This window comes from Pangasianodon hypophthalmus, chromosome 15, assembly GCF_027358585.1.
Source record: "Pangasianodon hypophthalmus isolate fPanHyp1 chromosome 15, fPanHyp1.pri, whole genome shotgun sequence".
Classification (NCBI taxonomy): domain Eukaryota; kingdom Metazoa; phylum Chordata; class Actinopteri; order Siluriformes; family Pangasiidae; genus Pangasianodon; species Pangasianodon hypophthalmus.
In genome coordinates, this window is record NC_069724.1 from 21,737,845 (window position 1) to 21,763,963 (window position 26,119).

Below are 26,119 nucleotides of genomic sequence, written 5' to 3' on the forward strand. Positions count from 1 at the left end.
TGTTCCATACACGCACACACACACACACACACACACACACACACACATATACAGATAATAAGATAGGTTTAACAATTATACTAAGCAGCACAACTGACAACTGAAGTACTGCTATCCATACTGCACAGATAAATAGTTTGGACACTTCAAGCACTTATCGCTGCTTTTATAAAGGCTTCCAGGAACATAGAGTAGAGCAAAGCACTTAATAACAGGCCTACATAAACAGCTGGGTCAATATTTATTTAATCTAAGCCCTTAATTAGAAGGAAAATTGGAAGTATGTCCGAGAACTGTTGTTGAGCCATGGGTTTGACCTACAGGAAAATATGCTGTGTAAAACATGCAGGGCCTGCTTCCTATATTTTTATATCCTGCGTTTATATATTTTCCAACTGGAGTTCTATTAGATTTGGTGCAATTATACCAAGCTCAATGACATCCTATCTATACATGTATACCAGGTTAACGGTTCTAGATTTCTAAAGGAGTACTAACTGGAACCTTAAGTTGAGAGGAAAACGTTTTGTTGCCAGATTCAAAATAGAACCTTTTACATGTTAGGTATATAATACTTATAATATGTAAGAGTATACTCATCTTTCCTGGGTCTAGTTTACAAAATAATAATAATAATTATTTAATTAAATATTGTTTAAACATAGCACATTAAACATACATTTTCTATATTGCTGTGTGCGTGACAGTTTTCTTATTTAATTAGTTTGTTTGTTTGAGTGTAAGTGGCCATTTTTCCCTTGCATGCTCAAAATGAATATGTACAGAAGGCGTTACAGTACCTCCCGGGTTGATCAGGGTACTTCTGCTTGCAGTATGCCTCCAGAGAGGCATAAACTTTCTCCCTCAGAGCCTCCACCTCGCTGGGGTTTGACAGGCCTTTAGAGTCTAGATGTAAAAAAGAACATTTTTGTTAACTTTGTCTGCACAGTGGTTTGCCAAAAATGTCAAATTTAATTAATCAATATTGAATTTCTAGCACTCTGTAAGCTCAGCAAAGGATTATTTACAAAGAAAAGTGATTGAAGAGGAGGAAATGTGTTCATTAACTCAGGAGGATGCCAACAGTATGCACTTTTTTGGTAAGGTTACCTATTTTAGAACAATTACTGACAAACACAGTCTGTACCAGACTTGACAGAAGAAAATGTGAACATATGCCTATGCAGAATGGCAACAACAAAACACAAAGGATATTTTAAGGGGTTAATATGTAACTTTCAGAAACTACAGTTCTTTATACAACATCACAACCAACTAAATTTCTCATGCCAGGAAGTGAAAACAGATTTTTCATCATTATTTTCAACATCAGAAGTGCATATGAACATGACATCATGGTGAAAACTCAGCATGATAGCAGGTTTAATGAAGCGAAGTGTGTGATTAATATAGAGTAGGGGTCATCAACTGGCAGATCGTTGTCCAGATGCAGCCCCAGGAAAGTATTTCAGTGGACTGAACTCAGTTTTATTTTGTTTGGCTTGTGGGAAATACTATTCATTTGTTCCAACAAAACATGGCGTATGGCAGTGAATGAATTCCTTCTTTCTTCTGTGTTTCTTCTTTCTTCTGTGCTCACACCTCAATCAATCTCTATGGAGTGCTCCTTAGAGAGCTCCTAATTAGGAGAATGGGAGCAGTAATTCTGTAACTCGCTTTAAAGAGGACAAGCAGAGGCACAAAGCACTCTGCCATCTGCAGAAAAAAGAGTGCTTGCTTTGTCTGTTGAGCCAGGACTCATTAAACAGTGTGTTTGCTCTGTCCACTGGACTACAGTATCTAGTGGAATCACCCTGTAAGAGAGCCTGCACTCTCAGAAATAAAGACACTAACCTGTACTGTTCCTTGTCGCTGGAGTGGTTCTGTTAAATGGACATTTTTTACATTTACTATGTCTTCTTTCCTGAGAAGATGCATGTGTAGCTTTAATTAGCTTTTAAAGCAAAAACAGCAGTTTTAAAGGCACATCAGTCAAACTTAATGACTGATTATGCATAAATTATTAAATCAAACTATTAAATTATTAAACTATTAAACAATAAATTATTAAATTAAATTAAAACTTAAATTATTTTTAAAGGTATACTACATTCACGTTTCCAAATGAAAGATATATACTTAAGGTACAAAAGATGCACCATTGATCGTACCACCCCAGGGACAAGGAAAAGTACAGTATTAGACAGTGTATGTATAAGGTCAGATTTATTGTGTGTTGACTGTGCATGCCTGAAGAAAAGTAATGCTTTTACGATTAGTGTTTGAATGTGAAAACCCTCTCATATAGCCTTTAAACCTACTGAAAGTCTGTTTTGTTTACCTTCTGAATCTTGAATTTTGAATATAAACTCAACCTTAGATACAGCTCATGGCAAAAATCACGATGACAGTGGAAAGTTTTAACTGAGCTTGTTGGTGTGTTTAATGTCTCTGTGCTACTGCACAGAAACAAATATGACATGAAATCACTAAATATTTTATAGGTGGACATGGAAACTCGATGGACAGGGATGTTTCAAGTCTGTCGTGTCATCTATTGGATGTTTATTTTAATCCTCCAGGTGTGCAAAAGGTATCAAAAACCAGCTCTAATGAGTGTGAAGAGTTTTTCCAAAGCAGCAGTTCGAGGCAGTGGAGCAGACAGTCTCTAATCTGAGTGGATTGGGCTCTCTAGTAAAAATTCAATTGAATTCTGAGGTCAAAAGCCACATGCATATCAGCTATGAAGAATTCACTTAAAAATGTTTAGCAATTCGACCTACTAATGCATTAGCAGATAGTTCTGAAAAATAAAAATAAAAGAAGGAAGTATACAGAAGAAGGAAGAACAAGAAAGAGTCAAGGGGGAGGAGATTGGCATAAGGTTGGTCAGGTAGGAGTCCAGGAGTTAAAATAAGAGGTTCATGAAAAGGTGGTGTATAAAGGAAGTTGTCCAGAATGTTACCTGGGTTAAACAGCACTATGGCTCGTAGGCAGCCCAGCTCTGTTTTATCCATCTGCATGTCCCTCATCTTTGACACCAACTCTGTGAGCACTCTGTGAAAAAATGGACAAGCTATGTTTAAAACCTCACATATAATATAACTCATTATAGCACAGTGATCTTGAATTCTTGATTCTGATTGGTCAGATGGTGTTGATTAATTTTTATACTAGCAGCTCTGACAATAGTTCTGGCTGTAATTCAAATCACAGGTTTATATTAACATACACAGGGATTATATGGAGGATGCTTCACATACACGGATTGAAATAAACCTAGATATGGTGAAGTCTTTCTGTGAGATATTTATTGTATTGTATTATTGCTTTGTAACAGTCAGAGGTAATGCTGTAACTTTAAGTTTTCCGACAAAGTCTTCAGGACAGAGGACTTTCTTCAGGCATTTTGTTGGTAACATGACAAACTGCATTTTTGTCTTACTGACTTCAAGTGAGAGAAAAAAGTGCTTCCTGTTGAACTTTTGAGAATGTTACACAACATTAAGCGTGATTAGAAATTAATAAAATTTACAACGTGTCAATCTATTTAGAATAAAATAATTGTAAACGTTGGCAGGTTGGTGTACTATAAGAGGAATAAAACACAATGATATGCACCCCATCATTGATTACTTTCCTATAACAGCACACCCCCAAGTGTTTTATTCCTTGTATAATCAGCCGCTTTCATTATTTCCTTCAAGAGAATCATGAGAATGCAAAAGAGGAAATGTCTTGAAATGTCATAGAAATGAAAATAGAAATGTCTTGTTGCCTGATTTAGAGTGTTCCTTCTTGTAGTGATCGTTCTTGTGAACAGTATGAGAAGGTCAGTCCAAGCATTTATAGTGCACAGCCCACAGGCACAGTGGCTCAGCTGCCCCACTGCTTCAACTTCCAGCACAAATGACACGCAAATGGATTTCCTTTTGCACTTTCTGTCTGAGCAGCTCATTATTTCTGCATGACCTGTGCCACCCGCGTATGTGAATCTTTAATGAATACTGATGTTAATCAATAAAAGAGCTCCTGCTTTCTGCCCTTCTCTCTCTGGGGTCTGCTGGCGAAAATGCCAAGGTTCCTCCTCCTGCCTTTGCATTAAAACTTGGTGAAATCATGTCTGTATGCTGGCATTTTTAAATGAACCTCATTAAAAAGGAGTATCAGTTCACCACCGAACAACCAAAATGACCAAAAGTACATGCTCCTAATATTTTATTGGAATATTTACCCATCTCATTGTGTATTTGCTCAAGATCATATATAGATCTAAAAAGCTAATTGTGGTGTCCTAAAAACTTGTGACCTCTGACCTGTCGAATATGGCTCCCACTCCGGCACTGTGGGCGCTGTTCCTGTGCACGTGGAGCCCTGTGGCCAGCAGAATGCCATCCTTTACAGCTATGGAACGATGCGAGAACGAAGCAATGAGCAGCTCATTCCAGCCTGGAGGAAAAAAAATGCCAATATGACAGAGGATATGAAGACAAATGAATAGCATTTTCAAGTCTGCCTAGGAAGTACAAATCTGCACACCACCAGACCTTCAAATTTACAAAAAAACCTGGTAACGCGGACTTTCCAACCTTCCAACCAGGAAAAACCAAAGAAAAAGCCCACTCAAGTCGGAGTTCCTAATCGGAAAGTTGGGAAGGTCTCCTTAACCCCGGAGTTTAGCAACTGACATCAAATCAACAAGGCTGCTCACAACATCAGTAAACACAGTAGCACTTATTTACTTTTAAATGAGTTATCCTGTATATACACTAGTATTTGCTTTGACTGGTAGTCAGCATACAGACTTGTTCGCTTGTTAAATCAATAACACTGACCGTACACCAGGACTGGCCTGTGACATAGCGACATAGGCAGTTGCATGAGAGTTTTTTGTTTTTTTTTTGTCGGAAGTTCGCCCTTTCGAGATGACTGTGTGCCCCTCTACCCATATATTGGGCAAAATGAATTGTGCCAATTAACATCGTTTCAGTACTGATTAAATTTAAATGGTTACAATAAGATCAAATTGACATCAACAAAAAAAACTTATGAGTTGACAACATGTCTTGTTGGACTAATTTAAACACTGCTTGCATCATGATGTGATTACAATACATCACCATAACCAGCACCCTTACCATACGCTTTGCGATTACGTGCTATGCATAATTGGATCCTCATATACTGAAAAAATGAGTGAAAATATTATACAGATTGCTATTATTATACAGATTGCTGTTTTGAGGAGGAAAATATACATCACTCATTAAAGTTAGCTAGCTAGCTTGTTGCCAACAAAAGACGAACATGGAGGCGTCCAAGTTTTTTCCCCACTTTCTAGCTCGAATGCACGGAAGTTGAAAAAGCTCCGACTTCCCACTTCTGAGGTAAGTCAAATGCAGCATTAGCTCAGCACATTACATGAGGATTTTTTATCACTCATCCGTGGGGACCTCGTGAGTTTTACTCAGAAGAGTGACACAACATTTACGAGATTATACCAGTCACCTTGACATATAACGCTACACAGTTTAATGACCTGAACGACCAAAATGCTTTATAGACAAATTCCTTTTTCATAGTGCATGAAGAGCTGGAGGTGAAGATGGAATGGAATTTATCCAGCCATGAACTGGCACTTACTCTCAAAGGTTTGAGAGTTTTCAGGTAGACTGAGTAACCAGCTTCATGTGCATTAAATTTTCTCCCTGTACATGAGTGTAAACCAGAGCTCATGAAATGGCAGACCATGGTCCATTTATGGTGTTTCCTAAAATGGCGGAACCTACAGAACGTTCATCCTTAGTATAATTACAGTGTGTCATTTTGGTCAAAAATGAGGAATTTTATGGAACTGGATCTTAATAAAATTTAGTTTAATACCCCTGGTATAAACTGTTGAGACATTTTTTTCTCCACTAGTATTACATCAAATCCCGAAAGCCCTATTTACAAGATTTGTTTGCTTGTATGTTTTCAAGAGAAAGAGTGCTCAGGTGTGTATGCGTAAATGCATAAGTGCACTTGCCTGCTCGTAGCAGGATGACCTGATCATCCAGAGGCAGTTCAGAGAAGTGTGGGATCCTCTTGGCCCATTCCACCAGGGTGAAGAGCTGTTTGTCTGCCGCCTGGCAGATATTAGTGACTGGATCATTGGGCTGTGGAGAGACACAGGCAGATAAATAGCTGATGATGGTAGGGTGGTAATAAGTAAGCGAACAGACGCCCCGGACACCTAACTACGTGCTGACAGACGGCTCCTGCACTCGAGACCTAGGCTTGTTGGTCATCTTTAATGGAGATGGTGGACTTTGGCTTCTTTGTATATGTATGCAGATTGCAGTGATTAACAGAGAAAAAGGGCTTTTCTCACAGTGTGTGTGAAGTGTGTTCATGTGTGTGTGAAGCTTGGAGGCCGATGAGTAATCCCCTCCATGCAGGAAGGCAAAAACAACAATGCATCTGCCCAAGTCTCTCAGGAAATACCTGCAGAGAGGCAGCGTTAAAAATCCACTGTGTCCAAGCAAGCATTTCCTGCAGGAAGCTCGGCCGGACAGAAAGGCGCTTGACACGTTCTCGCTAGAAGGGTCCTCATAGCAGCCGCAACAGGAAAAGCTTCATTCAGTGATTTATCAACAGTGAATTTACTGAGAAAATCAACTCCTCTCACACGCGGAGGTGTCAACATTGCTGACAAGAAAATCCTAGCAGGCAGACTAGCATAGGCTGGTGGATAGGATAGCTATTTGTTTTTATTTTTCGAGAAAAATAAGGTGTCTCCCATATCACCATAGCAAAAAAACAAAACAAAAAAATCAATCATAAATACCACAGTGAAACCATAAATATTGGCACCCCTGCGCACTCCCTTTTGTTGTCAGCCTACTGGGCCAATGAGAAACAATAAGTCCAGTGATGAACTGTCATGGAAGATTCACCCTAGGTGCAGGCTGAGATGAGGAAAAGCAGATACACTTTTTTTCTAAAGATGAAAATGAGAGAATGAGAGAGTGTGAGAGAGCGAGAATGGAAGAGTGAAGAGCAGCATGATCAGTGCATATGTGAAAGGACGTGAGCAAACAGAATTTGAGTGCCTTGTGTCAAAAGTGGTCACACCACAAACATGATTCAGTAGGACATTTGGATCAATATGAGCATGTTCTAAAAGCAGAAAAGACTCAAGAAAAATCAATCCTTCAAATATCCTGGCCTTTTTTCTTTCTAAAGTAAAACTTACTTTTTATATACGGATGGTGATAGACCTTGAATGAACCATAATCCAAAATATATTGAGGGGCAAATTTAATAAAACTTAAACTTCTCCTAGTTGGTCAGTGCTACAGACATAACATGACTACTCTTTTTGATTACTAGCATGATAATTATTTAAGTGTGTGATTTAATTTCATTTACTGCAATGCTTGAAAAACATCACTGTGAGTCATCTGTCAATTTCAACATGAATGATATAACTGTGGTTTTGTTTACAAATGATAATTTCTATTATTGGCTCATTTAATTTCCTTTCATGCGTAGGCTGATTTTAATTCAATTTCAATTCAATTCAATTTTATTTGTATAGCGCTTTTAACAATGGACATTGTCACAAAGCAGCTTTACAGAAATAAATGGATTCACAAAAATATATTGTAAATATTTGAATTTATCACTGTGAATTTATCCCTAATGAGCAAGCCAGTGGCGACAGTGGCAAGGAAAAACTCCCCGAGATGATATGTGGAAGAAACCTTGAGAGGAACCAGGCTCAAAAAGGGAACCCATCCTCATCTGGGTGCAACGGATAGTGCGATTGTAAATAAATCCCTTCTATTGTGTACTATATGGACAAATAGTGCAATTGTGCAACCAATAAATTCATCACAGTTTTTGCAAGAAGTCCGGCTGGTTAAAATCTATCCACTCTCCACTGATGGAGTCCTGAGTACAAAGCTGCTCGTGGCAACCGCAGCCCCAAAGCCACTACAGCAATCGCAGTCCCAAGCCATTACAGTACAGCTCCCCATATGTGATCCCCAAGCCTTCTCCACAGCCCCCAGGTGGCACCATCCCCAGCCATCCAAACAGTTCTTCAGGCAGTCCATATGGGGCAGTCCATATGCTTGTATTTGCTTGGTATAAAAATTCACAGGTGACGATAGGGGTGGATGATTATTATATCATTTGGGAAACCTTCTACTAGATAATTAAAAAAAAAAAAGATTGCAGAGAACCCAGATGCTTTTTGCCTGAGTTTTTGGGGGGAACACACGCCATATGAAGCTATGAGCTCCATCATGATTGGTCATTGTTCCAAGATTTCCGCTTACAATTTACAAAAAATGAAAACCAGCTCATGTTTTCTTTTCGCTGTGCTATGAATCAGGTTCTCTGGGCTTGCAATTCTACAATGCCTTGAACTTTATTTGCAACGCCTTATTGAAAATAAATAGGTGCAAAATTTTCTGATGGCAAGTAGTGCACATCGTAAGAGCACAAAAAGGGTTTTTGTAATATAGAAAAAACATTGAGGCCTTGAACTTAAACAAATCACTTTCTCGCACAAAAAAAACACATCCATCCCAATTTCCAGAAAACAACAATATACCTAAAACTGAAGAAAAACTTTGCTTATATTTGAGAACAATCCTGGGAATCAGTAGACCGATGATCCGCGTCTCTTTCAGCGTTTGAGCCTGCAGACTTGCTTTAGGCCAAAGCTCATGCCGAAACTTTCCTCCTTCTATGAGCCGTAATCTTCAATCACTCTCTCGCTGTTAAAAAAAACAAGCTCTGGAGGCTGCAGATCAAACATAAGATACCAAAGATACCAAACTGTCGGACACAGACATTTCTTCACAAACTCCCGAGTGAAGAAATATATCAGATCATCAGATCTTGGCTATGGACACCTCTCCACTAGTTTTTATTTTTATGTGTATAAACAAAGAGATAATTCATTCAAAAGAAGTGAGACAAATGTGAATGGAGCAGCAGCAGAGAAACTCCAAGAAGAATACAGCTCCCCCAGTTCTAGTTAAACATGGCCATGCTTTTGAATGATGCATGGCTCTGTGAGCAGTGTTTACCCTGACCCCATTTCTCTCACTTTCTCTCACATAGCAACACTAGGCATAGCTAAAGACATCACACTGGCATGGTTTGTCTCAACTGTGCAAAATGGCTTTAAATATATTATCCACATGATAAGAAAAAATCAGCCTAATTAAGCAGCAGCATATCACGGAACCACTTACAACTTTATAGTGTCAAAATGACCATTAATGTTAAAATCTATAATCTTTAAAAGTGTTTCTAGACCTTTAATATTCATATAATATTCGAGCAAGCTTAGAACAACTGTGTTTTGCAATATATCCATGCATTTTTTTTTTTCAATCAGGCTTCTTTTTTAGCATGTTTTCTTGGCCAGAAATTGCAATTTTTCCTTTTTAACAGCAATACACAAGGCATACATAGCTCCCAACTAGGGAGAAAAGAAAGATGTGTGAGTGTTTTCTTTACAATTCTGGAATTGCCTTGTGAGCAGATAAGAGCTTTAAAAATTACATACTGCTCCTTTAAATGACAAGAGTTTAAAAACTATTAATACTGAAATACAAATACGTTATTCTCTCATTTTTGCAAGGTATATTTGTACTTAACAAAAAAAGCCACAAAAATCTTTTCGAACATTTGAAGAAGTGTGATGCAACTGGAAATAATGTTTGTAGCAAAGTCACTGTCAGTGCAACTACTGCCGTAAAGATTTCTTTATCATGGTATATCATTTTGGTATACAGTCACACCCCTTTCATCCACAAAGCCTTAGTGTTCTCATTTTAGCCTCTGAGCAGAATGAGTGTAAGGGTGATTTGAAAATAGCAGATACTCACTTTTACACTCCAAGTGTGTTTGAGTGAAAGGAACTACGATGCAGCTGACCGCATGATTCGTTTATGAGAATCTGCCAAGCACGAAGAGCGACTACCCACGAGGTAAAAATGAAGCTCGTGAGTTTAGATTTGAGCAGTCACTTCATGACCGTGACAAAATAACTGTTTCCCCCCAACAAATCAAAACTGTTCCATGTGCATTATTCACGGCCGATCCGCGATGCCTGCCTCTTACAGAAATGCCTCGCCTGCATATCGTTTTATGAAATTTTCATGAAGGGAGGAGAGCACGGTGCAACATGTTAATGTTTCATATTCTGCTTAGAGCCCAATTACAGCTGCGTGACAACAGGGAGAAAAAGTGTGTATAAGCAGATCAGAGGGTTGGGGCATTGTGTGTGTTGTGTGCATGGGAATTCAGCCAAAACAGCATTCGAGTGGTAAGATGACATTGGACAAACAATGTCTATTTATCTGAATTAGGGCTGTATTCAGTGAAGAGTTAATACTGAAATTGCACACCTTGGTATTCAAATCTCAGACAAAACTATAGACTAATAATCTACTCAAAAATTTTCTTGAATCAGCCCTGTAAAATTCAAGAATTTTTTTCACACGGATATCGGACGAGGTAGCATCATAATAGGAGACAAGGACAGAATTTTTTCATGGATTAAATAATAAACACTTAAAAGTGAACACAAATGATCTTGATTTAGAATCTTATGGCCACATTAATTTGTGTGCACAATCAACGACTATATTCAAATATGTCAACACATGAAATAAAAAATAAAAGTAAGACTTTTGTGTCCAGGAACATGCTGCAAATCTCAACAGTAGATGCCATTTTATTTTTCACCTGCCTAAGCTTCACATTTTCTGTTACTGTGTCTACTGTGCAAAAATGATTTGCTGGATCAAATGCTATTCTTAAGCTGCTGGATAATGAGGGTGGAATCCATATTGTTAAACTAGAAAAGTGTTCCCAGTGTTCCACCTTGAAGCGGATCAGGAGCCGTTACTGAATGTGAATGAGTGAGTGAGTGAGTGAATGAATGAATGAATGAATGAATGAACGAATAAATGAACTATTAGATGACTGTTTGAATGCTTGCCATCTTCTCATTAATACTGTATATCATCATATTACTCTTATTTATGTTACATCACAGTGCAGTTGTAGTTCACAAGTCTGCAGACTTAAATGACCTCTCCTCAGGTAATTTTAATGATCTAAATGGAGTGTCCAAAAACCCGTCTTGCAATACTCTGAATAAGCAGTAACAAAATGGTAACAGAATGAGAAAATGAGAGAATGAAATGTGGCACCCCGATCATTCCAACACCGAGAGAAAGACTGAGCTGGACAGGGAATAGAAGGAAGTAAAGATAGAACACACTGAAGGCCCTTCCTTGCCTGAATGGAGGCATATTACTAACGCCTGTTTAACTCCTGATCTAGGTCACCATGAGCTAAACCCAGTTCATTCAGCTCAGCCCAACCCCAGTGATTAGGTGCATTCGGGGACGAAGCCTTGTGATTAATTAGCGCATGGGACAGTAGCTCCTAAAAGAGCACAGATAGGAGGAAGAGACCAAACAAGCGAGGGAGCGGGGGAGAATGAGTCAACGTTTCATTTGACACTGCCTGTCAAGAGCATGGATACCACATGGGAACAGACGTCCCAGCTCATCTAAAATAGCTCACGCTGTCATGGTTCATTGTTTATCTTACATTTTTATATTTCACAAGCCATCATCCCTACCAGAGATAAACAAATCCGTTGCGTAAGGGAGCCAAATATGCCTCCATGCTGAAGCTCTATTTCTAGCGAGAGTGTGTCTTCACCAACGAGACTGTGATGGAGTGCTTTCTAGTGTTAGCTTCCCCAGAGGCAGTTCTCCTTCCTCTACATCTCCCCAATGTCACCCACTACTGCTCATGCATTCTCATACTCCAAAAATAAACCCCATTTACTCGCATAACCACTGCCTTCACTTTCAGGACAATCCCAAAAGAAGCTCCCAGACTCTCACTTGCTTTCTCACTAAGCACTGCTGTCTTCTCTGTCTCCCAAAAAAACACTTCCCGGGTGGACTTTTTTGTGTGTATTTCTGTGTGAAAGCAGAGAAAGCAGAACCTTTGCTCTATAGCTCAGAACGCACTGCATTCGACTCTGAGCCAAAGATCTTGTCTTAGATGGAACTAGCAAGTTTTATCACACTACAGCTACCAACCTCCGAGGGTGAAAACTCAACCCAGCTGTCCTAAACAGTACCTCAAACAACAGAGACCTTGACTTGTCTGTGATTGGTAAAGAATAAAACACCTTGGGGTGTGCTGTTATAGGAAAATAATCAATGAAAGGGTGTTGTGATGTGGCCTAATGTGAAGCAGAATTATTGTTACCACCCCAAAGTTGATTATTTTCCTAAACAGCATGTCCTGAAGTGTTTTATTCCACTTATACCACAGCAATTTGCCAATAATTAAAATTTTTACTACAAGGCATCCTTTGAAGTTTTAATCATTTGTAGTTACATTTAATGTCGTGGAATGTCTGAGAGACATGTTAGTTCCCTTACAGATATAAACAGTTGTTCCCTAACAGACTCTCTTTTTTTTTTTGGAGCCAAAAAAATTCAGCTTTTCATGTTACTGAGAAACCAGAAAATACAAGTCATCTCTCCTGAAGGCTTTCCCATAGCAGAAAACTTACAGGAGCAGCACTCTGACCGCTACAAAGTGCTGACACTGGAGACTCCTTCCAAAAATGGTAAATAAACATGTCCTTACAGAATAGTTCACCATATCACAGAATATTTGAGTTTTAAATAACATGATTTTTAAATGGTGCGTCCACCATAGTAGTTGTTACTATAGAAATAGTAATGGAAATACTGCATTACTCTAGAAACAATAAAATATTTGAAGAAGTGTATTAATATAAAACTGAGATTTGAATTATAGTTGGCACTACTGTCAAAATTGCTCTTATACAAAATTAATCAACACCGTCTGACCAATCAGAATGGAGAATTCTGCAAAACTGTGGTATAAGTCTCTTTTGTCATTTGAAATATATGACCATCTTAATACATTATTCCTCATGAAACCACATGAGTCCAGTCCACGACTCTTGTAAAGTCACAGGGCAGCTGTTTTTTGAAAATGAAGCTAAATGAAGAACAAATTAAACAAAAGCAATGCTAACTAGCTCCCTGTGGAGCTCACGTCACAAGTTACTCCAAAGGCAGTGCAGATATCCAATATTACTAGATCTACCCAAATGAAGGAACATCTAAGAGGAACAATAAATTGTGGTGACAGGTGTATAATGCCAGAACAGCATTCAGATCTGTAATTTATACTGCAGTTCCTTAAGAATGCTTAGACTACACTTTTAAAGTTTCTTGGAAGTATGACATGCTGATCAACAGAATAAACAATTCCTCACACAGAAAAAATAAAAGAGGTCATAACCAGACTCCATAGATTGAGCTAAGGGAGTGCGAGTAATGGATGGGAAGACAAGGTATTTCAAATATCCATATACGCTTTCCCACCATATCTGAATGTTTTTTCAGGCGTGTGGCGCCTTGAAGAACCGCATGCTGGACACTAACATGTCTGGTCTGCTCACCATCCCCATTTGTCATCTGTGGGATAAAGATAGGTTGGCTCAGAACCTCCAAAAACCTTGTGATTCACTACCACATCTAATCCTTTCTTGCAGCAGTGTCTCCACTTTAAAATCTTACGAAACATTGTAACACTATTATTCAAGCCTTATCCCATTTTTACCTGCTAAGCCTTTACTATCTTTATAACTCAGCAACCATGGATTGTTTTGTTCTTTACTTTTTGATGCATATATGTTTACTTCTGCCTAAATGTTTTGTCTGTTTTATTTTACATGAGTCGTTTCTAAAGCATCCACGGATGTGACAAATAGGAGCTCTGTGATTAAGAAAAATAAATTGATGTACAGACAAAATATTCAGACTAAAATAAACTTACACCAGAATAAGGACAAAACAAAGCTGAATTACGAAGTCTTTACATAAAATATTTTGAAGACAAGACAAATTTTAGCCTATATTGAAGAACGTGGTGGTATCACGTAATACCATTAGACAACACAAAAAGGTACACATTTATCCTCATCAATTCATCCAGATTCTATGAGTACGCAAATTAGAAACACTTCCAACCATACAGACTCCTCCCGTTTTCCTGCACATATTTTGTGACACAACACTTGCCTGTCACTAAAACACACCCATCAAACCCCATCAAACCATCAAACCCATTAAAACCTCAACAATGACAGTTTTACACTTTGATAAATTCCCTCAGAAAGGCTCTAATCACAAACAAATATATTTTTTAAAGTTATAAAGCTATTTTTAAAGTTTAGTGTGGCCTTAAGAGAAGCTTGTATTTGGGATATGGCCACAATAGCTGCTTACTCACCGAATTGGACGGCACGCCCAGGTTGGTCTCGATGTACGTCTCTGTCTTGGGCTCGACAGCGAGTTCGGCCTCTAGGATCTTCTCCACGGGCATGTCCTCATTGGCGCTGCTGCTCGACTCCACCTCATTCTCATTTCGATCCTTAGCTCGCTGACGTTCCTCCTGAACGGCTGTATGCAAAAAAACTGGGTCCATTCAGTATTGCTGATTACACTGTCCAGTATAAACCCTTTCCAGTATAAAAAAATCTGCAGAGCCTTCTGAAGATGGCAGGACAGATTTCTTTTATTGACACTACCAAATATTAGACACTTTAGGTAAACATGAATAAAGAGCATGAGGCATGAGAGCTTTTCCCCCATAGACCTGTGTTAAAGTGTAGATCTAAAACATTTACTATCACATTAACAATTTTCTAGTTCACTCAAAAAGGCTTATAATCAATTCACTCAAAAAGGCTTATAATATTTTAACAGAGCCACAATATTACTAACAAGAACATCCCAGCAGGCAGAGAGAAAAAAACCATAATTTTATGATATACACCCTAGCATGTGTCACTGGATGAGACAGCTCCATGCTAACAGCATAAATGCTAAATAAGGATAGGCCTGTCCTCTTGTTTTCTACTGGTTCACAAAACTAAGGTTTGCAAATTCATAGGTCAAAGTTCACCTGATCAACTCGCATTAAGCAAAAGTAATCACTAATAGAAGTAAACGTGCCTTTCAGGTTTTGTATCCTTCCCCCCTCAGGGAATGTTTTTTGCTAGAAGAATTTTATTTGTGTTAGTTTTCAGGTGTCTACCGTATTGCCGTGGCAAGGGGTCAAAAATAATAAGGCTAAATTGTAGATCTTGGCACATCTGCCCTAACAATAACTCTAACAGATCATAGACCCCCTGGATTTGCTTCACCAGGGTGGAAGAATATTAAGCAGTAGGTATCGATATTGTGGACCCTAGCTTCCGATTCACCCTTTCATAGACGTGTCAGAAACAGACTGATGGAATAAGGCACAGTGGAGTGTTTTGTTTCTAACCCAGCCACAGTGTTTAGTTTAATGGATCGGGCATTTCATGAGCTCGAGCAGACCAACAGAAAGTGGTTAGAGTGCTGAGCAGACACTCTGTCTAACTGTGGCCAAGGCAGAACTAACCGCACTTCAGGCCTCAAACGGTTCCGAGAACATCTTTCTCTCTTTCTGTTTCTGCATGTGTGATACTCTGTTCATCCAAAAACCTTCTCCTGATACAGCCCCCATTCTGCACATATGTGGAAACCCACACATGCCACACACATTCTAGGTTTTCTTTCATCCCGTGCTATTTCCTCGCCGCTGAATCACAGTAGTGGCTTGGTGAAGGGGCCCTCGGGGCAGGAGGAAAAAGGGGGCCCCACTTTACAGAAACTGCTGTCTGCTTCTGGAGGTCAGCCCAAGGGTAGAATACTTCTCGTGGAGTCAGCGAGAGGTGAGGCGGCCTGAAATCACGTTAGCTTTATTTCCTTCGGAGAAGGAGGAGAGCATAAATTCATTTAATCCTGTTTTCCTGCAGTTTCACTCAGCCCTTTTCGGGTTGGCGCGGCCCTGCTCTTCCCCTGCCTCGGGCTACAGGGGGGAATGGCTTATGGGCTGTTCAAGCAAACCGAATGGGATAAGGGGTGCACTCGGGTCAAGGAAGGCCCACTGCACATATTCATTTCTAATGTCCAATGCTGCAGTGTACTTGAGGTCTAGTAGGTACTGAGTGGGATCTAATGTAAAGGACGTTTGAGTAGCTCACTCACAAGAACTCCAAGCTATACTGTGTATATACATATATATATATATATGTGTGTGTGTGTGCGTGTGTGTGTGTGTGTGTTTCTCATCTGATCTGTCTGAAGCTAAACTGATCTGAAGTTAGATGCACCTGGGGGGCCTCTCATACTCATTCCTCTACTAGAAAAAACAACTTGCTCCAGTTTTCCAGAAAGGTTTTGCTAGATGTCCATACTAGGAGACCAGCTAAACCAATCCATCCAGCATAAACCTGCATGAAATTCACACTAAACTAAATTGTTTTGTCAGCAGGGTACTTGTATAGACAAAGCTATGATATATTGGCTTCACTGTCTGAACAGGAGAAGTGCTCTTGGATTAGAACATGATACTCTCCTGTCAAGAGGCATTACCAAAAAGGAACAAGTAAAGCTTTTGGAAGTAAACCCAGCGCTGACGAAGTCTTCCATCTCATTCTCTCGGGAATGAGTGTGACTAACATACTAAAAGTGCTAATGTCCTCCTACATAGGGGTAAACACATTTTCTCTCTGTTTGTCTCCTCCTTTGCACTCGGCTTACTGTGATCTCTTGCCTTGGGATCTGAGTTAGAATGGCAAGAGAATAAAGGCTGGTTCATGCTTTATCAGGAGAGCCACCTAAAACGAACTAAAACGAAAGCGATGTCCCAATGGCCCATTCCGACCCCTACATTTTCCTTTTATACCCCATTCCTCAGTTTAAAGGACTACTATGTAATTTTTTTGAAATGTCCCTAGCACTATAAAAGTCATTTAATGTCGAAGATAGGGGGTCTGTGATCTGTAATATCACATTAGAATGAACCTAATTTCTTTAGGCTACGGTGTACATTTTTCTGACCCTGAAATGAGTTCTACCATTAGCCATAACAGAGCCGTTCCTCCACCAGGTAGCAAAGATTAACATAGGTAATGGCCAGTCTTGACCTTATTAACTTTGTTGAGTGTAACATGCTTAGTTATTCTTCCTTTTTTCAGACAATGAGGCATGAGGCATATAATACAAGATGTGTAATATAAGACATATAAGACGTGTAATACAATGCCACTATCTGGATATGAATCTGTTTAGTGCTCCAAATATCTGTATATGTATTTGAATTTTGATTTAAACTTGAAGTAGGTGTTTTTTTTTAAAAAAATTAAAAACAAACCCTACAGCTATACCCCAAAAAACACAGGAAAACACTGACTGCAATTCACCTCAGAAGCAGCAGAGGGCAAACTAAAAAGGACAAACTGCTCTTTTAAAGGCCAGGATAACCTACAACAACCTCCAGAGTCCACTATGGATGCTTATCACAGTAACACAAGCCTCCTGCATAGTCTCGCTCACATATCACAGTTGCTGAATCAGAAGACCGCGTGTCTATCGACGCACTAATTAAGAGTCTGATCTCGTCAAAGTCCAAGGTCATTGAATGTTTAATCACTGCCATGCATCAACTTGCCCGTTTCCAGTGGAGTCAGCTAGCGGTGAATTTACTGCACCCGCTACACAAAATATCTCACTACACAAATCAGCAACCACAGTAACGGCTTTCCATTTGGTTTAAGTTGCACTCTCTGCAGCATACAGTAGAATATGGATATGTCTGAGCTCTGTATCAGAGTATAAAAGAGGACGAGTGCTATGTTCCTGTCCTCTCTGTAATCTGCTGTACCTTCTCTCTTCATGCCCATGGCCAGGCATTTCTGATAGCGGCAGTATTGGCAGCGGTTTCGCTGGCGCTTGTCGATCACACAGTCCTTGTTGTCTCTGCAGGTGTAGGTCAGGTCCTTCCGTACGGTTCTCTTAAAGAACCCCTTGCAGCCCTCACAGCTGTAGACGCCGTAGTGTTTACCTGAGGAGACAGCATATCCGTCAATCTGAGACGCACATGGGACTCAAAATTACAAAATGCTCTAGTTAGTATTTAGCCATTTATTTTTGTGCTGCTGTGTGCGCATACCAGAGGAGCGATCTCCGCAGATAGCACAGATGTGTTTGGTGAGAGACAGAGGGGTCCCCGAGGACTGCGCTGGCACCTTCATCATGCCGTTAATGCCCACCGGAGGCTTGATGTCCTCTGAGCTGCTGACGGAGTTCATCGGCGAGTTTAACTGTAACATATATACGCACAAAAACAACACAAACCTGTTTAGATACACTCTTAAAATGGTTTTTCAAGGGTTCTTTGTACAGCTACGGCTTCTTGACTTCCTTAAGGAGTTCTACTTTGATAGAGAATCCCTTGGGGTTCAGGGACAAGCTGAAGAACCTTTAACAGTTCTAGATCTAACCTTATTTTTACAACAGTGTAGATACTAAATAGCCAGAAGTTGATACAAACACGATATTTTAAGACAATACATGATATGTATCACAATATTTACTCTCTGAGAAAAAGGGTTCGTCAAGAGCCCTACTCTACTTGAAAGGAAAACCGTGTTATAGAGTTCTACATCAATGATTCGACTGTAGTTAGCTGTATAATATGAGCCATGATGCCAGACATTGCAGGTAATCTTATGTATTAAGCAAGCACTGGTTTTCAAATATAGTCATCCATGTAAATGCGAATGCAAAACCTTCGTCAATCAGAGGTAACTAATGGTAACATTTCAGGGGTGGAGAAATTAACAAAGGTGATCTAATGTTGCGGCATGGTGATGTAGGTAACAGCAGGTTATGGTCGCTGACCTGTCCAGTGGTACTCCAAAAAACACAGTGTGGGCTTTATAAAAAATAGGCTACTTTTGTGGGCAACTCAGGCCTTACTGGGCAAGATGATATTCAGCCCACTCAGTAAGATGCTGCTCTCTTTTACTGTAACGTGTCTCATTGTCTTATGACAAGGAGACAGTCCAGAGGCAGGGTCAGACATTAACAGCATTAAGGCCAATAAATTTGCATCAAAGAACAAAATTTCTGTTTCAGGCCAACACATTTGGGATTTCTGGCTTTGCTGCACAACATGAGCATAACTAGAGGCGAAAGATAGCTAAAGTTACTCAGCTTACTTTGGAAAAGCAAATAAAATAGACTGTGGTCCTTATATACTTTCCCCCAAACTGCCACTTAAACTTAAAATGAGATATATTTATCTCATACGCAACCTGGTCTGGAAAAAGCCTCAAAGTGATTTAAAACTACAGAAGCCTACTGGGTCTTTACATTCATAATCGAGTAAGTAACTTTTGCTAATGTTAGTATCTCCTGCTGAGATAAACTTGTCCCATACTGTAGCTATCTAGCACTGCTGCTTGTTGAAAATGTATTGTATGTAGACAAGTACATTTGGACAGTTGATCATCAGTATAAATGAAAATGGATCTTCTTAATGAAGCACAGACTCAACAACACTGTCACAGTCTCCTATTCAGTCTTCATTATGGCAGCAAAAATGGCACACAGTGTGACGTCACATATAATGGAAGGATACATAATTAGTTGGTGCCACACCTTAATGTTCTCTTCAACCCTCTTTCCCATCCATTGTTTTAAAAACCTGGACACTGGTCATATTCCCGATTCCTAGCTAAAATAAACCTGCTTTCTGTTTCACTGCTGTCCAACATATGAAACAATGCAGCCTGTGAATGTTGGCCTTTGATTGAGTTTGGAAAGACACATGGAGATTCTCATGTGATTAAAGCAGATGCATTGGGGACCGGCCCATGCTTTCAGGCACACATGCCTTCTCTGTTCATCTCCCTCACTTCCATCCTCTCTCTTTCTCTCTCTTTCTAGGGAAGCAGTCATTGCAGGATATGTCCTGAGCCTCATTTATTCTCATTCAACACTGCCAGTGCAAATATTCTATGCTAGGATAGCTGCAATAAAATATTGAACAGGACAGTGGAATAAAGACAGGCTTGTGTTTCTTTTTTCTTGCAAAAACACACCCGTGCCAAAAATGTGCTGGGGTGAACTCATCCAGACACAGAGGGAGATTTGTTCATACATGAATATCCTGAAATAAGGCCTATGGCGTTCCGCATGGATTTATAAGAGCGCGTGAGGGAGGTCTAAGCTACAATCAACAGCAATTCATCATTTTCCAATCACTGATCATCACCACCCAAACATGTACAGCGCTCATGGTGCATTAATAATGTCTCTCTTTGTCTTTTTTTTTATACATTATACAACATTTACCTCCAAACAAAAATGACACTGAAATGTGATGCATTATAAGTGCTATTAGGAACACTGACATCCAAAATCCACAATCGACAACAAGCAAAATATGTTATGCACTATTTTGCTGAAAATGTGTGAGGAGCTCTTTCTCTGGGGCTTTGGCTGGCTGGTCTGAACCAGCTGACTGATATGACTTACATATTCACAGAGAGAGAGAGAGAGAGAGAGAGAGAGAGAGAGAGAGAGTCAGGAAAGATCCTTGTGATGAGGTGTACCAGTCTGAGCAGGGAAATCTGTATGCGGATGTCTGTACTTGATGGAAGCTGATAATTCACTGAAAGATACAAATCAAACTTCATAATGTCACACTCTTAAAAGCACTTTACTCATTAGACATCTTTCATCTTTTCCCCTTGCTAAACATGTTTGCAGTTATTAATTATTTTGCCTTTTACCAACTGAAAAAGTGCTGTCTGGAGTACCTTTTGTATTTGATATGAAAATCTAGTGTCTCACTTGAAATACTCTGTAATCATGACAATGTTCTTACCATAACAACTTTCCTAGCTAGTATCAGCTAACTAACTACACTAGCTTGCCCTCTAGATTAGATTTATTATTATCAGTATTAAAGTTCTAAAATTTCAATATTGGAAAATTGCCAGTGAACATATTCTACTCAACATAAATTTCAACCTAAATTTCAATGTAAATTTCCTTAATTTGGTCACCTCAAAAATTCCCACCCATCCACCAGCTCTTCCCTGGGATACACGACAGCTACCAACTGGGGAGGGTAAAGTCTGACATGTGCTTCCTCTGAGACATGTGAAGCCAGCCCACCAGATCTTTTCGAGCCGCTGCTCAGGCATCATCACAGGGCAGCATAAGACACTCAGAGGAAAGTGCTATCAACCCTCTTCCACATACATGTGCTCATAGACACCCACATTTAGGTAGTGTTTCCTCCCACTGTTCTCTTGGCTCCTGGCCACAGATGCTTGTGGCATCATTGGGATTCAAATCACGATCTCTGGACAATAGTGATCAATTTTCTGTTGCACCACTTGGGAGCCTATAAGACTAATTTTTGTCACTAGCACTTTGTTCTCCACGTTTGTTTTTCTCATTCGCCCCAACTTGTTTCTTGATTGGTCAGGAGACTAAAAAGTGCTTTCTGTCACTTTGAAAACATTAGAAAAATGCCAAGTTTGAAAGCACCCTAACAGTGTTTATGATTATGAATACATTAAGAGGATGCGTATCCAACAGAGCTCAAGCAAGTGAAGGTGCTACCAGTAAGAGAGGCAAGACAGCTTGGGTCAGGACCCCATTTGGAAAGAAAAGACCACCGTCACTTCTCAGTTAACGCTTGACCTATGTGTTGATGTGAGTGGTAGAGACGGCTGTGTAGTGTCAGATGGCCAGAGGACACTCACAGACAAGACACGCCACCAAACCAAGAGAGGGCTTCAACAAACACGAATCCCTGTTCATCACAACACTGTGGCTCAAAACAATGAAACTAAACTGATGTTAAGACATTAGTTCAGAACAAGAAACTTGGATTTAGTGTGCAGTTTACACACATACCACTCAATAGTTTCTTCCACTGCTTGGCAATTTGAGTTCAAAAATTGCACAAAATATTTTATTTTTTATTTGTTTTTTTTTTTTTTTTTTTTGCAAACTACAATTTCTTATTATGTTTCAAATTGATGCATGCTAATCTTGTGTACTGTATTTTGCTTGATTGTCATCTATGGTTTTGTATCAGACTTCCTGTTATTGATGTGTTCCACCACTTGATTTTCTTCTCCTTTTCATCTTTCATCACCATTTAGGCCTGCTTGGTATATTTGTGTGTCTTAGGCAACTTCATAATTATTGGTACCCTTCATTAAAATGAATAAAGCTTATTGTATAAAATAAACATTATTTACAGTTATTTAGCTAATACAATAAACAATAGGGAAAAAACTACTAAAAGCTACCTTCCTTCAGCACAAAAATATTCTTTGTAAAATTAATACCTTCTTTTGAAAAACACATGTGGCAAATATAATGACACAAATAGACAATGTTTAAAAAACGCAACCAAATAATCAGCCTTAATAAGTTCTCTCATTGTCATATTGCTCTTAGTATCCAGGAGCTTATAACACAAAATTAGTTATAATATTTTCACACATTGAAAAATCTCTCTTGTCAATCAACAAAAAAAACAAAAAACAGAGCTTTCAACACACAAAAAACATGATGGTTGTTGACCTGCCCAAATAAAATATGGATATAGAAATACATTTTATAAAATTAAACACCATCAAGTATAATCAAGGATATAAATAAAAAAATATGTTTACATGATTCCTGAAGTTATCACTTTGACCAATTACTGACCAATTACACACAATTTCCGCATCCATAACAATAATCTGTTTGGACAAGATTTGCACTCGTTCATGCGTCATTGAATTTACAAGTAGATTTGTGCATTTTGTTTTCACACGAGACCAAAATGGAACATTTTCCACCATAAACACTATCGGTGTGCTGAGAAGAAAAAAAGGGTCTGCATACAAGACCCCAAAGTCCCCATAAACACTATAAAATATGGAGGGTTATCACTGACGCTTTGGGGGTGTTTTACAACTAGTGCTTCAGGGGCTCTTGTGAAGATTGATGACGACAAAGTACCAGGATATTTTGGTCCAAAATCTGCTTGCCAAAAAGACTTGGCCGTATATCTATCTCTCTACAAGAGAATGGCCCCAAACATACATTCAAATCAGCACAGAACTGTCTGTGGGATGTTTTGTAATGACCATCTCAGCCTGTCGTGGCCTGAACTGAAGACAAGCCTGAGAATATAAATGAGTTTAAAATGCTTTGCATGGAGGAGTCGACCAAGATCCTTCCACAAGTGTCTCCAAACTTGTTAGACATTCTCCTCTCTTGGAGAGGCTTCACCAAATCTGAAAGCACTAAATATGACTGATAGCATGTGTTTTTTATTTTACATTACATTATTTTACATTACCAGTCAAACTTTTGGACACACCTGCTCAGAGATTCTTCTCTCAAATATTTTAGAATAATAATGAACACATTAAGTCTATGAAATAACAAATATAGAAGTATGCAGTGGATGAAAGTGCTGCACAAAGCTCAAGCCAACATTTATTAAACATTAATAAATGTTTAATTTATTAATGAACGACACAGCACGCATGTTAAAGGTTTATAGTTAGATTTAAAGTTGTGGACATCTGAGAAACAACTTAATTCCTGTTCTGACCTATTTTATAGCTGCAATAAACAATCATTCCCTTACCAGCCTCTCTCTCTCGCGCACGCACACACACACACACACGCACACACACTGAGAGCGCTTACAACCGACACTCCTTCCAAAAATATTAAATAAATCTCCTAACAAAGAACTTCACCACATCAATGATTATAAGAATTACTTTACTAAACAACAATCTGCTTTTAAATCCATTTATCATTAGTCTTATAATTATGTAGAGTGTCCACTGTATGAGATGTTACTATAGAAACAATAATATAAACATATAATGTATATAATATGTTATATACATGTAATATATAATATGATGCATCACATTTCAGTGTCATTTTTGTTATATTATATGGCCGGAACTACCTGTGCTGTTATAAGGAAATGATGCACACCTTCTAACCAATCAGATTTGAGCATTCAATGGTGCACTGCAGTATAAATAAATTTACACATGGGCATTAACTTCACTATTTACACTCGTCTAATAAACTAATTTCAGGGTGCTAAAAAATTCTGTTAGTGCCACACCAAGACCTCAATACTACATAATTATATTTGCACAACACACACCTCCTTTAACACCAATACAGAGTGGCTTTTATGTTTCACTAGACTAAACACACTTGCTCACACACTTGCTCTCTCTCACAACTATTTTAGAATAATAATGAATACATTAAGTCTATGAAATAACACATTAAATTAAGCAAAGCTTTGCACACTCTTGGTACCATTTTGACTGATAAATAAATTTGGGCATTAACTTCACTACTTTCATTTGTCTTACAGACAAATTTCAAATTTATTGCATAGCTCATTTCAAGGGTGCCAAAAATTCTGTTAGTGCCACACCAGGACCTCAATACTACATAATTATATTTACACAACTCACACTCCTCCTTTAACACCAATACAGAGTGGCTTTTACGTTTCACTAGACTAAACAGGTATGCAGCAATCCTACAAAATGCACACACACTTGACTGAATAATAGGGACATTGATGCCCACACACAGTCTATACACACATGCACAACAGTATGACCCTATACAAATATCTATACTGTACAAGAGCTTTTAGACACACACACACACACACACACTCTCTCTCTTTAGAAGGCTGCATTAAAGCCATCACCAGCTGTGCATCTATCATTCACGTGGACACTACAGCTTAAAACCAGACATGGGCTAAATTTGATTTATCACTTCAGAAGCAGCTATTAACCTTGAGTAAAGTGGAGGCTAGTCAAGGCTATGCTAGCTGGAAGACCAAGCTCCTGTGCGCTGCTGGAAGAAAGACATTAGCAAGCATCCAGGAAGGGTGAGACGTGATAAATCACGAGCGCTGCGTTATTTTACACAGCCTGTCATTGAAAGAAAGCACTTTCGGTTATGATGAGGTTCTGTGTTGTGAAATGGACTCTATTAAACATGCACACACACACACACACACACACACACACACACACACACGCACACAGACATCACGCAAGATTTTACACACCTGTCCTCTAACTGCTCTTCCATGCAGACTTCCTTTCTCCGTCCCATCCAAATTCTGTACTCGGTCTCTGTTCAGCCTATTTTCAGTGCACTTGCAACTCTATCTGCTTGGACTTAGTCTCTGTGGTGGGGCAGTAGGATTAAAGGGGCTCACTTCTGTTACTGCAAATAGATTAATCTCCCCCTTTGCCCCATACATGAACATGCAACCTAGTTTCTGGGGGCAGGGTGTCGCTAAAATGCCCCTCTCCACACACACACACACACACACACACACATACACATATACACACTCTCTGTGAAAACTGCAAAAAAGTCAATCCTCTCTACGTCTTAGAGTAAAATATATAAGTTATGTTTCCTTTAAGTGGGACACTACATTACACTGCTGATCAACTCTAGCCCATGGCAATGTCTCCATTAGTTAGTTGTCCAGTCTCCCAGGGGTCAGGGGTCAGGGGTCACTCTGCAAGCTGCTTAGTAATGACAGCAGGAGCACAGAGTATGACCTCGCTGCAGGAGCAGGACAACAGCCGAAGCATGCGTGGGATTATTCAAGGTTTTTTTGTTTTTTTTTAAAGAACCAGCATGTCTTACTCATGATATGACATGCTCTGAGCTGCTGCCTCTCTTTCACTCTTTCTCTCCTCCATACAAAATATAAACCACTAACAGGCAACTGGAGAAAGAAAGAGAGAAAAAGTGAGATCTTGTAGGTTTGCTTAAGATAAATATGGACAGAGTTAAAAATGTTACAGTACTGTGGATGCTACTGTCATGGCAACACATTACCTTAAAATAAATGGGAAAAAAACCAATACAAAAAAGAGACGGACGAAAGAAAGAAAGAAAGAAAGAAAGAAAGACTGATGACAAAGCAAAGAAAAATATAACGTAAGAAGGAAAGAAAAAAGATAGGAAGCAAAAGAAAGATTTTAGAGAAATAAAATGCAAAAGAGGAAGGAAAGAGAAAGGAAAGAAAAGAAAGACATTAAATATGACGCAGT

At 39.1% G+C, this 26,119-nt stretch overlaps 1 protein-coding gene across 6 annotated transcripts in view; it reads right to left on the minus strand.

Annotated features, from left to right (window-relative positions):
* The window catches only part of rxraa (retinoid X receptor, alpha a), a 103,646-nt gene that overhangs the window by 5,286 nt on the left and 72,241 nt on the right, over positions 1-26,119 (minus strand). For 5 of the 6 annotated variants that reach the window (XM_026928949.3, XM_053240330.1, XM_053240331.1 and 2 more), the window contains 7 exons: positions 18,127-18,277; positions 17,839-18,018; positions 14,374-14,558; positions 6,029-6,158; positions 4,317-4,449; positions 2,966-3,057; positions 801-906 (listed from right to left, as the gene is read on the minus strand). In XM_026928949.3, the coding sequence (XP_026784750.1) occupies positions 801-906; positions 2,966-3,057; positions 4,317-4,449; positions 6,029-6,158; positions 14,374-14,558; positions 17,839-18,018; positions 18,127-18,277 (977 nt within the window). The remainder of the gene's footprint in view (positions 1-800; positions 907-2,965; positions 3,058-4,316; positions 4,450-6,028; positions 6,159-14,373; positions 14,559-17,838; positions 18,019-18,126; positions 18,278-26,119) is intronic. The other variant, XM_034311279.2, reaches the window with a different exon arrangement.